The sequence below is a fragment of the Antennarius striatus genome, chromosome 18 (genome assembly GCF_040054535.1).
Source record: "Antennarius striatus isolate MH-2024 chromosome 18, ASM4005453v1, whole genome shotgun sequence".
Lineage (NCBI taxonomy): Eukaryota > Metazoa > Chordata > Actinopteri > Lophiiformes > Antennariidae > Antennarius > Antennarius striatus.
Window position 1 is genome coordinate 5138921 of NC_090793.1, and position 13668 is coordinate 5152588.

Genomic DNA, 13668 nt, shown 5'->3' on the forward strand with positions numbered 1-13668 from the left:
CTGTATATGGTACATATGACAATAAAGTTGACTATGACTATTTTATCCATTGGCAGTCATGCATTCTATTAAATTTGACGTTTTGATAATGGATATTTTTTTAAGTGTACAAGTGTGGAAATTTGAAAGGTGAACATGGCGTACTATGGCTTGAGTAAATCTTTGCGAGAAAAGACAAATTTAGTATGACATAGTCACTTTAACACTTTCCTCCCTGGGAGCCAGCTTGGACTTCTGTTCTATCCATGATTTCATCCTAGTGCCCTGAGCCAATCTGGCTGCTGCTGTAGCAACAATCAAAAATCACAAGTATGCAGCCATAATAATTATTTATGGCAGCATTATTTCTTATCCCTACTAATCTAATGAGTGGCATGTCATTGTCGCTGTTGTCCAGAAAGTGTTACTTCAATGTTGAAATCACTCCCTAACAATCTATATGTCTTTGCCTGTGGTACCTCCATACCATTTGTTGTAAAACTTTCCAATTCTGTGGTCCTATCATTGCTGGAATCTATGTTTACAGTATTTTTTCATTCAGATAACAGTCATCAACCAATCAAAACTCATATTAATAGTGTAAGAAGTAATGCATAGCTTTATTGAACTTTATTTTCATTGGTGGAAAATCAGGGCCTTTCCAGGAATACACCTGTTTTACCAATCACGCTTCATTTTACAACAGGCAAATACCACATCTGAAGTTGGGAATTGACGACAGACATCTTGTTTACCACACCAGTAGTTGGGACTCGCCTGTAGAGGGATGTGAATTATCATACCAGCAGTGGGGGATTAGAGAGGAAGAGTCAACTGCTCAACATTGGGAAGAGAAAAGAAGAATTCACTGAAATAATCAAAAGAAAATTAGACATTTTAATTTTATCAAGAAAATCATTACGGTTTCTACACTGAAGAACTTTTTTTTTAAACTATTATGTCCAGTTTAGTCAGGCATCTACTGTATATACTAAGTCAATTTTGTTCTGAGTCTTGTAACCATGCAATTTCAGAAAAAACAAAAACCCAACAGTTTTCAAAATCAAATATTAACAGTTTGTTGTTGTTGTTTTTTTACAGCATTTACAAGTATAAGAATAAAACAATTGGTAAGGCCAAACTCAGCAAACAAGCAATGCAAAAAGAAGCAAATAACACATGTACCATGAAGTGAAACTGAAGAGTCTGCCAGAACTAGGCAACTTTGTTCCACTTAATATCAAGACGTAACGTGGGTTTATCGTACCATACTCTAGCTCAGTGGAAAACCACAGTTCAGGGTAGTATGGAAATATAACACAGCCCTTTGGTCGGAGCTACAACATAAGAATAACGTGTTCAACCCAACTGGCTTCACTTAACTATAGCAAGCAGGGATATTTCAATTTTCCACTTTCCACAACTCCCACAATGTTTTGCTCATTTTTTTCTTTTTATGTAAGTCAGTTTCATGAACATTGGTGGTAGGTCAGTCATCACTCATACGTTATGCTGAGATCTTTTTCAAGCCATGCTGTACTGGTTCTAAATCCTAAAGACCAAATTACATGTGTAACACTGAGATCAGATTCATGCCAAAGCAATTTGTGCCAAGTAGAATAACTTTAAAAAAAGGCATACATCTCATCTGAGAAAGCTGCACTAGCTTTAAATCTGTGAAAGGAGGTAAACAATATTTTTTGTCACATCATTCTGGGATCTCAAGCTTCTAGAAATCATGCCAAACAAGTACTATGGGGTAACTTTGTGTTTGTTGTTGGCAGATTGTTACTTGTTCAGAAGAATGTTGTGAAGCTGTTTTTCTTTGACACTCCTGAAAGATGTGCATTGTATGTCCAAACTGAAAAAAAAATTACATTGATCACATTTGGTGACTTGAATGGATGTCTTTGACATAGAAAAACTCATCACAGTATCACATCCTGAGCTTAAAATGGGTGCAATAGATTACAAAGATATGCCCACACTTCATGCTTCCACAATTCCAAGTTGTCCTGAGTATGATACAGCATAGTCTGCAAGCAAAGTATGTAGCATTCTGAATATTTTTGTTTATATTGGATTGTGCTACACTTCACTGATTCAATTGCTAATGTGAAATATTAGATTCAGTTACTGCTGAACATGTAACAAGTACTGGTTTCTGAACAACAAAAATACCCATCCACTTTCTGCAAACTGTCTTCAGTTTGGTCATTTACCATCACCAACATTAAATCACAAAAGTAAACACAAGACAATGAAAATTACATGTGATCACCTAAATAATGCTTGTAATTAACTTGAATCATACTGAATAGAATAAGGAAGCAGTCAAAGTCCTTTGTTGACAAGACAAGAGTGTTATTTATTTGTCCGTTACATTCATGCCTGTTCAAAACAGGCTAATCCTCTGGCAATCAAATTACTGATTGCAATTTCTCAAGTTTGCTTATCCAAACTATAGAATAGATGCAGAAATAATGCTCAATCATTAATGAATATTGTTGTTTACATTCCTGCAAGAGATATAAATGTTTCCTCACGTGTTGTTTATAGGATATTCTTAGGATACAAAATTACTGTTGTCCCCATAAAGTTACCTCGATCAGTTTGAAAAGATATCTATTGCCACTGACACTGAAAACAATTTAGGAAAAGCAATACTTCAGTCGTTGTAGGGAATGTGCAAAAATATGTCACAGAATTATGTCATGATACAATTAAAAGCTGCCAACATATTGATAAAATAATGTGCAATAAAAACCGACATGCTTTTGTACCACCAATGCTGTTGCCAAATTATAACTTAAAAGCTCACAAACACTCAAGTCTCTGTCAAGTATCTTTTTCATCAGGCTGGGGAAAGCATATGAGTGAAATTATTGAGCTTTAATTACTAATGCATGTAAGGTAAAGTAAAATCAAAATAAATAAATAAATAAATAAATAAAATGATCATATAACAACATTTGACGACACACATTGTAACCTTATATTCTCATTAAGTAGTGGGAAATTACTTCCTGTATGGGAGAGCAATGAATATTTAACATGTTTGAGATGGGCCTTACATGATATGGAATCATATGTGATTAATTGCTTGATAACTGTTCTAGGATACAACACATTTAATGCTTGACTTCTGTTGGAGCCAATAATAAATAATAATAAATTTGTTCTTTTTGAAATGTAATAGGCCAATAACATATTACTGAACTGATAATACAATATTTTTAGCTAAATGTCTTCTCCTTTCGGCTTTTCCCTTCAGGGGTCGCCACAGCGAATCAATTTCCTCCATCTAGCCCTGTCCTTTGAATCCTCTTCTCTCACACCAACTGCCTTACTGTTCTCTGTCACTATATCCATAAACCTCCTCTTTGGTCTTCTTTTAGGCCTCCTGTCTGGCAGTTCAAAACTCAGCATTATTGTACCAATATATTCACTATCTCTCCTCTGGACATGTCCAAACCATCTCAGTCTGTCCTCTCTGACTTTATCTCCAAAACCTCTAACATGTGCTGTCCGTCTGATGTACTCATTTCTGATCTATCCATCTAGGTCACTTCCAAAGAGAACCTCAGCATCTTCATCTCTGCTACTTCCAGCTCTGTCTCCTGTCTTTTCCTCAGCGACACTGTCTCTAGGCCAAACAACATCCTGCCTGTACACGCTTCTTCACCTCTTTTCCACACTCTCCATTGCTCTGGACTGTCGACCCTAAGTACTTAAAATCCAAAACTTTCTTGATCTCTTCTCCCTGTAACCTCACTCTTCCACCTGGGTCCTTCTCATTCACACACATGTACTCTGTCTTACTGCGGCTAACCTTCATTCCTCTCCTTTCCAGGACAAACCTCCACCTCTCTAGCTTCTCCTCCACCTGTTCCCTGCTCTCACTACATATCACAATGTCATCTGCAAACATCACAGTCCATGGAGATTCCTGTCCAACCTCGTCTGTCAGCCTGCCCATTACCATAGCGTCAAGAAAGGGCTCAGAGCTGATCCCTGATGCAGTCCCACCTCCACCTTGAACTCCTCTATCACACAGCACATCTCACCACTATCTTGCAGTCCTCATACATGTCCTGCTCCGCTCTCACATACTTCTCTGCCACTCCAGACTTCCTCATACAATACCGCAGTTCCTCTCAGGGCACCCTGTCATAAGCTTTCTCCAGATCTACAAAAACACAATGCAGCTCCCTCCGGCCTTCTCTGTACTTCTCTATCAACATCCTCAAAGCAAATACTGCATCTGTAGTGATCTTTTTTGGCATTAAACCATACTGCTGCTCACATATGCTCACTTCTGCCCTTAGTCTAGCTTCAACTACTCTTTCCCATAACGTCATTGTATGGCTCATCAGCTTTATTCGTCTGTAGTTGCCACAACTCACAAAAACGCACATTTCCCTTGTTCTTAAAAATGGGCACCAGCATACTTGTCCTCCATTCCTCAGGCATATTCTCACTATCGAAGATTCTGTTGAACAACCCAGTCAGAAACTCTACTGCCATCTCTCCTAGACACTTCTATACCTGGTATATCATCAGGACCAAGTGCCTGTCTTTCCACTCTTCATCCTCTTCAATGCACTCCTCTTCATCCTGACTAATCTTTGCTACTTACTGGTCCACAACAGCAACCTCTTATAGTCTTTGTTCTCTCTCATTTTCCTCATTCATCAACTCTCAGAGTACTCTTTCCATCACACTACTGGTACCTGTCAATACACTTCCATTGATCACCCTAACCTGCTGCACGTCCTTCCCATCTCTGTCTCTCTGTCTTGCAAACCTGTATAGATCAGTCTCTCCCTCCTTACTGTCCAACCTAGCAAACAAATCATCATAAGCCCCTTGTTTGGCCTTTGCTACCTCTATGTTCACCTTACGCTGCATCTACCTGTACTCTTGTCTACTCTCCTCAGTCCTCTCAGTGTCCGACTTCCTCTTAGCTTAACCTCTTTCTCTGTATACACTCCCGTACCTCCTCATTCCACCACCAGGTCTCCTTATCTACTTTCCTTCCAGATGACACACCAAGTACTCTCCTACCTATCTCCCTGATCACATTAGCTGTAGTTGTCCAGTCATCTGAAAGCACCTCCTGACCACCCAGAGCCTGTCTTAACTCCTTTCTAAAAGTCCTGCAAAACTCTTCCTTTTTTAGCTTCCACCATTTCTTCCTCTGCTCTGCCTTTGTCCTCTTCATATTCCTCACAATCTGAGTCATTCTGCACACCACCATCCTATGCTTTTTGGCTACACTCTCACCTACCACTACTTTGCAATCACTGATCTCCTTCAGATTACACCGTCTGCACAAGATGTAGTCTACCTGTGTGCTCCTTCCTTCATCTTATAGGTCACCCTATGTTCCTGCCTCTTCTGGAAGAAAGTATTCACTAAAGCTGTTCCCTATGTTCCTGCCTCTTCTGGAAGAAAGTATTCACTAAAGCCGTTTCCATCCTTTTTACAAAGTCAACCACCATCTGTCCTTCTGCATTCTTCTCCTGGATACCAAATCTGCCCATCACCTCCTCATCACAACTGTTTCCTGAACCAACATGTCCATTGAAGTCTGCACCAATGACAACTCTTTTTATATTTTTAGTTAAAGGGGCCTTTTTTGTTTGTTTGTTTTACCAGGCCAATAACATAATAAGAAGCAAATAACGTAATAAATGATTGTGCTTGGATAAACTTTTGAAATATTCAGAAAAATGTCATACATTCGTATTTGGCACAGTGAGTTACCGCTGATAAAAAAAAAGAGACATTTGTTTTTAATGGAGAAACCCAAATATTGACACAAGTTCTTTCTTGTGTCAATATTTGGGCTGTGCCAATCTTTAATAGCTATACAAAAAAACCTGTGAACAGGTTCAAAAGATAATGTTTGTAATAGCATTTTATTCATGCATAGCATTTTATCCATGTATTAAATGCTGAACTCATTAACACTTTCTGTGGTTAATCTGGTTCAAATTTAATGCACAAACTAAAGATTTCAGTACAAACTGACACCACTCGAGCAAATATTTTAGTCTGTTATTGATAACCGAAGAGCATTTGTGTGGGTCATAATCTAAATTATAGTATTACGTTCACAGAATATGTAGTGCCTTTAACCACTTACATCAAACTTAGCTCAGTTTTTTAATGATTCCAAAAATTGAAGTTAAATAACCACATCTCACCAAAGTTTTGCCGGTCAGCATGAATGTACTGATGACTGGGCTGTTAATCCCAATCATAATATGATAATGTAGCTATCATACTGCTTGGATAAGTATACTTAGATTTTGTATTATGTTTCTGTTCCAGTCACTATTTAAGTTGTATTTTCTTTTGCCAGCAAATCAAGAGCTAAGCATAAGTAAAACCACCACCATTAAATCAGGCCTTTCCAAAGTCCGGCCCTCAAACCAAACACAGCCTGGGGTTGAATTTTATATGGCCTGTGTGTTTTTTCTATAAAAATGTGTTATATTTTGCTTGCAATATGGTGAAAAACCTGACCATGCTTGTTCTTTTCTCAGTTGATGGAGGAAGCATTGTATAACAGATGTCTGTCAATTGCCAAAAACACAAGACACGTACAAGTCTGAATAATGGACTAATCACAGCCCATGCTGTGACATACTGGTACTCATGCTTGGGTTGGGAGGGGTTGTCACTCAGAGAGCTCTGCAGGCCTTTGCAGCCAACACCCAACTGTTTCAAAGAATTTTTCTCTGACCCTCTAGCTGTCATTGTGGCTACAGCAAGCAGAAATCAGAAAGTTGTCAATGAAGGCCATTGCTTCCAGGAAAGGTGAATATCACAATATTTTTTCACTGAAAGTTGAACTGTCTGCCTGATTTACTATGAGAGTTTTTCCTTAATACCAACACTGTTAATACTAACCCTGTTAATACTGGTACATGCTAACACATATGACAAGCTATAAAAAGCGGCCATGTTAAAAAATTGAAGGAACTCAAATATAGACTGAATTTAGAGATGTAATTGCTGTGATAACAGGTGATTCAGCAGGAGAACCACATTGTAGTGATTTTTCCCTCTTAATTTATAAATTGGACCATTTTTGCCTGAACACTGAATGGATGACCGACTTGGTTTTTTGTTTGACATGACAAAGTATCTGAATACGCTGAATGTCAGCCTTCAAGGAGAAGGTGCAAAAGAGAGTCAACTAACTGCCCACACCTAGGTCTTTGGAACATACCTACAACTTTCCCAGACAATTTTGCAAGGGAAATTTAAGCTTGTTTGGTCCCACATATTTGTGTGAGCAGAATTTCTCAGTGATGAACTTAAACAAGAACCTTCAGAGATGAAGACTAAGTGACTCCCACCTTTGTGAAATTTTATGTCTACCACTGCCTCCAACCAGACCTGCCATATATACAGAGCTCAGTTTCACTCTTTATTTTATTCTCAGTGGCTTATCTGTTGTGTTACTAGGAAAACATGTCATTTATCATGCAAATATTTTTTACAGAGTTTCTGGATGTTTCAGCTGGAATTTCAAATAAACTTTTGTGTCCTTAAGTGATTTTTTTGAATGCTTGCAACTGGCAACTTCATAGTTTGTTAAATATAGATGAAAATATTAAACAATAGAATATTTATTTTCCTATCTGATTGTTTTAAATGTTGTTTTCAAGGACTGATTCCCTTGAACACATACACATTGTCAAATCTGGCCCTCCGTTCAAAAGGTTTGGACACTCTTGCATTAAGTTAATGATAAATTTGGTATTTCTTTCACAATCCTTGAAAGCACCCTCAAACATGGTTTGAGGGTGTTTTCTCTCTCGTCCAAGAAAGGTGAAATGACAAATAAACAGGTAATTTCTTCAATTACAACAGACTGGTGGGGAGTACAGATACGATAGAAACTCTTCTAAGGTCACTGAAACAGACAGTTGATGCAACCTCAGAAGAGTTTCAATATTTTTACCCCCCTCGAGTCAGAATTGTAGAAGTATTTAGGATGAAAAGTGAAATCTCTTCAAACCCTAAACAGAAATTCAGCTGCTTCAGATTCAACCTTCTAAAATTACAATAATCTGAATAAAAGACAATCCAGACCAACATATTTTACTGCCACATTTAACAAATTCAATTATTCAATTCAGTTATATATTCAGTTCAGACACGCACACACGCATGCACGCATGCACGCACGCATGCATGCACGCACGCACGCACACACACACAAACACACATCACAATCGTGAAGAGTGAAAAGAAAGATAATTTCCCCCAAGGGGGACAATAAAGTATATTTCATTTCATGTCATTTCAAATATAACAAATCTTCAATTGATCAAACATTCCAAAGTGACATAATTTTAAGACGGGTAGTGTTCAGGCAGTACAGATAGTCATTTGTCTAATCTCAGACATCATTACCTTTAAACAACTGAGACTTGAGTAGTGTCAACAAAGTGGGGCTAACTCTTTAGCCTCTTTAGCCACATACAACTTCACTTTACTTATGGTCATAAGCAACTGCAAATAATATAAAAACATAGCTTATGTGATGTCTCTGTGTGTTCATTCACTATGAGACTGAGGACACAGGTACAGGAACACAAACAGGCAGGCTACACATACACAGACCAAAGCAGAGCTAACTGGTTAGCCAAATACTAGTAGACTGCAACAGCTTGTGAAGAAAAGAACTTTCAGTGTCTAGCTCTGAGCCTGGTCATTACCACACACTGCTACCTTAGCCTGAACCAGAACTTCACCCCGGGGATGAACACGCCCTTACGGGGAGGGGGGGGGGATACTGGCAGACGGGCTTGGAATATGTCAACCACCCTGTCAATCACTCCTGTTGGTACATTGCTACGGGAGCTGTCTTGAAATTTGTCATTTGTATGGCATCTGACCAGATTTTCCATTTTCTTATTGATACAGGAAGCGTTTGTTTTGAAGATTGTAGGAGTTGGTAGGGTTAGGTAGGGCAACTACGTACAGTAAATGGAGAGACATTAAAATATTGTTTTTCAAAATAGGACCCCTTTAATTAGCTCAAAGGTTTGTTGTGACTTCTCTCCAGAATTAACATTTTTCAAATAACTTGTTTTATTCCTATTTGTATTCACTGGGTAGGATTAGGGTTAGAGTGAGTCATTACTGTTTCTTCTCATTAATGTCTCAAAGAAAAGCTTGCGATTTTTTGTTTGCTTTTTTATATAAACCGTGTAAGACTCGTCAAAATGTATCTTTCACTCATTCCAGCAACAGCTTCTAAGCAACATTTTGACAAATATTCAAGATCAGTTCCTAAAAACTTCAGAAACTTCCAGTTACATGCAGTTTACTGTATAAGCTTTTTCCCTAAACATGTGATACTTTATGTGTCTCTCTTGCCTGTTTGATACTGTACAGCCATTTAATGACTCTTGCATTTCGCTCTACAGCAGAGATTCCATATGGAACACGTTCACTAACATCCTCGTTCTCATCCTCGTCTCCATCTGATAGTCCATCGTTTGAAGAACGTTGTGACTGTTCACAGTCAGATGAGATCATGGAGGCTGATCGAAAATTCAGGCTGATGATATCAGAGTTGGCACGTGCAAAGTTCTCTGGACCAACTGCCTCCAAGTCCTCAGGTTCAAGGCCACAGTAGTTGAAAAACTGTTCCACATCTGCTCCAGCCCGGGCATACCGATCCGACAGGTCTGATTTAGATCTGTGAAGTGGGGGCCGATGAGCCACAGAAGAACCAACCTCTGATTCCAGTTTCAGATCTGTTAAAGTATTAGAAAGGTCTCTGAAATCACAAGGTAGTGATTGAGGGGCAGTACTGTCACACGGTGAGGGGGATGGAGCTGGACAAGGCAGTGACATAGAAATTGGTGGAGGGAGAGAGGCCAAGTAGGGTTTTGGAGGAAGGGGAGGTGCAGAGGAGCTGCTTGAATGAGCCGCGTGAGATTTGCCATTGCATAGTCTCAGGAGGTCAGAGGACGAGTGGGACGTAAGCAGCGGTGGTAGTGGGGAGTGACATCGACTGATTTGTCCTCCTTCATTTCCCCTCCCATCAAGGACATATCTGCTAAGGTTGAGGTTTTCTTCCTGCAGTGGACTGCAATGTCCCACACTGTTGACAGGGGGGACCTTCAGGGAATGGGAGAAGGATCGGAGAGAGTATGAAGTGCTTGGACTGGGAGCTGAGTCTGCTGGTTTCTCATTAAGTGTCAATGTAGATCGGTAGGTTAAACGCATCCTGGGAGAATAAAAAAAAGACAGATAAATACATGTACTCCTGCACAGTTAGAAAAAGGTTTGGATGACAATATCAAATTCAGTCTAATGCAATTAAATCCATATTTAAACAGAATTAAGTCACACACTGTAAATTCTTGTTTCCATGTTTATAACAGTTGAACATAAGACATCTTTCTTGATTAATATCCTTCATCTATGTGATTATTACCGTGTCTTCCAACTGGACAGTGCTGCAGTTCACACTGCCTACATGATGAATGGCTTCTTCCAGGAAAATAATGTTAGCACTATCCTGCATGTTCCCCTGATCGAAATCCCATTGAGAATGTTTGAGGAAGAGTATAAAGGCCCATTTATAAAAACTGCCAGTTAAACATCAGCCTGCTTGAATTTCAAGTTTAATGTACAGTGTGCCCTCGTTCCTTGCAGGTAATGCGTTCGAGGAACCACACGCGATTAACGAATTCCGCAATTGAGCGATGAACTATTTATCTTATTATTTTCCGTAATTTAAACATTTGTGACCCTCCCCATACTGATATTAAACCACCTTCTATCTGCATTATCTTTTCCCACACTCTTATCAAGTTTCAAGTTTATTTATTCTTATATAGCCCATATTCACAAAGAATGTCTTGAAGGGCTTTACAATCTGCACATGGACGATATCCCTCTGACCTTTGTGTACTGCAAGCAGTACGACCCTCACATCGGATAAGGAACAACTCCCCTCAAAACCCTTTTAACAGGGGAAAAAAATGGATGGGAGAAACCTCAGGAAGACTACAGAGGAGGGACCCCTCTTCAAGGAGTGGACAGATGAAGCAATAGATATTGCATGTACAGATTAACAACACAATAATAATAACAATGACAGTAATAATAACAATAATAAATGTATGACAAAGGCACACTGATCCATCAGGAAGAGTGAGTCACCACCAGCCGATGGAGCACACATCAACTGTTTAAAGCACTTTTATAAGCACTTTGCAAGTTTGAGACTCATGGAACAAGCGCACTTCCGGATGCCGTCAGCCAATAGAATGTGTGTACGGTATCACGTGACTGCCTACCAAAAATCCGCGATGAGGTGGAGTCGCGAGCGCTGATGCGGGAATGCGCGAGGGTGCACTGTATACTATTTTAATTTTCTTCTGTTTCTTTTTCTTGTAATTTGAAGCTCGACTTACAACCTGTATATGATGAATTGAGCTGGGAGCTTGCAGTTGTGTACACACACCTATTTTTAACAAAACCAGTATCCATGAAATGACTGAGGAGCTGGAATGGAGGAGGGTTGCTGAATGCCTTATGGAGAATTCAGAAAGAAGAGACAAGCCAAAGCAAACTTTTGAAATTTGACAGTGTTAAGTATGGAAGGGAATCAGCTGACCATGGGCTAGTTGGAATCCTCCAAAAAAATAGTCTCACATATTGTTTATAGGGCTGTCAGTTTAACACATTAATTTGATTAATTAATTACACTGCAAATTAACGCGCTATAAAAATTAACGCAATTGTGAGTGGCAAGTCAATGCGTAAGCATTTTAAATTTGGCCCATTGAGGGACCCGTAGGCTGCAGTGTTACGTCACTTCCTACCTGCACCACTTGTCAAAAGCACGGGTGACTGACAACAGAGATGGACGCGACACAGGAGAGCGAGGCAAACCCACTCGGACCTTTGGGCGGAAAGAATTATTTATAAAAAGAACAAACGCGGGACTATTGGGGCAGCAGTGGCTCAGCGGTAGATCAATCGTCTTGAAGACGGATCGCCCAGCAATCAGTGGTTTCTAGTCCCAGCTCCAGCCAGGATATCAATCGGAGCATGAAAAATCTTTTCTACACGGTGTATTCTATTGATTAGTTGTGCACTACAATTTTTAATGTCCTAGAATTCAAATTCTTTATTTGGGGGCCTTTAGCAGGTATGAGATTAAAATGCGATTAATTAGATTAATTTTTTCAATCGCCTGACAGCACTAATTGTTTAATTGAAGTAAAAACATGGCAGATGAAAGTAAATGCTTAATTACATTCATCTTTCATCAAAGTAATTAGGTTATGGAAATCATAATTTTTTTTAGGTTTTTTTCTGTGACAAAATTCCTTTGTAATCAAACCTTCATAGCTCTGTACTGAATAAATTTAATTGAACTTGCAAGAAAAGTTTGATAATGTTTCAACTCTCATCTTGGAAGACAGGTTGGGAGTCCCAGATATTTAACCATGTGGAAGTTGGTCAAGGCAGTTTAGTAATAATAGATGTTGTTGAAGCCCAGACATACTGTACATGTTCCGCCAATAGACTGTACAATCTCGACCAAGGTTGGAGTCACGTGGTAGCCATTCGGATGTTGATTGTGGAAATGAGATTTGAGCTTAATGGTGAGGAAACCCTAAACTGCATTAAATGTGGAGGACAACCGATCGTGCAAACCGACTCCTTTGCTGAAAGATTTTTTAAAAATGGCCCCTCTTCATCAGATGCAGATGTACTGCTGGATTCTACCCTAAGGAGCTTGGTTTCCTGTGTCAAGCCATTCTCTTTAGTTTGTCTCCCCAGTGTAGGTCTGGGTAGTCCTCACCGCACTGAACTGCATACATGACACCAGTCAGCCTATGTTTGGGTGTCTTGTTCTTTGGATGAACAAGCCTCTGTCTCAGTGTGTTTCTTCCCCTTCTTCAAATTGTGGGAATTTTGATATTGGTTCTACTTTACATGCATACAACCATTCAGAACTTAAGGATACAGAAATAATTCACTATTCTTAATGCCATGGAGAACCTATGCAGTATTACACTACTAAGTGACTCTCCTGTAAGCAGAATGAGAGGATTAGGAAGTGGGCTGAGCTGTTCACAGTTCACAAGAATAAAGGCTAATCATATCCAATTGGTACTCCTGTCTGATATACAGTTAGTCCTCAATATATGAACATTTGAATTATGAACATTCAGAGATACAAGGAAACATGTGTCATCATATCTGACTATTGTACTGCAGTTCCCCTTTCTGCCACAATCTCCGCCAAGCCAAGTAGTAACGGCATTTAAATTACTTAAAATGGTGTTTATATATTGAAATTTGATAAAATATGACTTAGAAACAATTAAACTTACAAATAAACTCTTGGAACCAATTCTGTTTGTATGTTGCTGACTACCTGTATTGGCAAATGTCTGCTTTCTGGCTGAAAAAAACAAAACAAAACCAAAAAAAACCCTGTATCATTTGGGACTTCATCTAATCCAACTTCATTAAATTTTGTATTACTCATTCAAAAAAAAAAAAAACACTAACCAATACTTTTTCAATTTTCCAAAGTGATATGTTCTCCCTTAAAGAATAACATTGTGTTTTTGATTGATGTAGGAGTCTAGTTGGTAGAATGATGTGATACCTAATACTAATTGT

General features: G+C 38.9%; 1 protein-coding gene across 4 annotated transcripts in view; it reads right to left on the reverse strand.

Annotated features, from left to right (window-relative positions):
* Positions 1–592: 592 nt before the first annotated feature.
* The window catches only part of fam110b (family with sequence similarity 110 member B), a 51111-nt gene continuing 38035 nt past the window's right edge, over positions 593–13668 (reverse strand). For all 4 annotated transcript variants that reach the window (XM_068339917.1, XM_068339918.1, XM_068339919.1 and 1 more), the window contains one exon: positions 593–10243. In XM_068339917.1, the coding sequence (XP_068196018.1) occupies positions 9352–10243 (892 nt within the window). In that variant the 3' untranslated portion in view covers positions 593–9351. The remainder of the gene's footprint in view (positions 10244–13668) is intronic.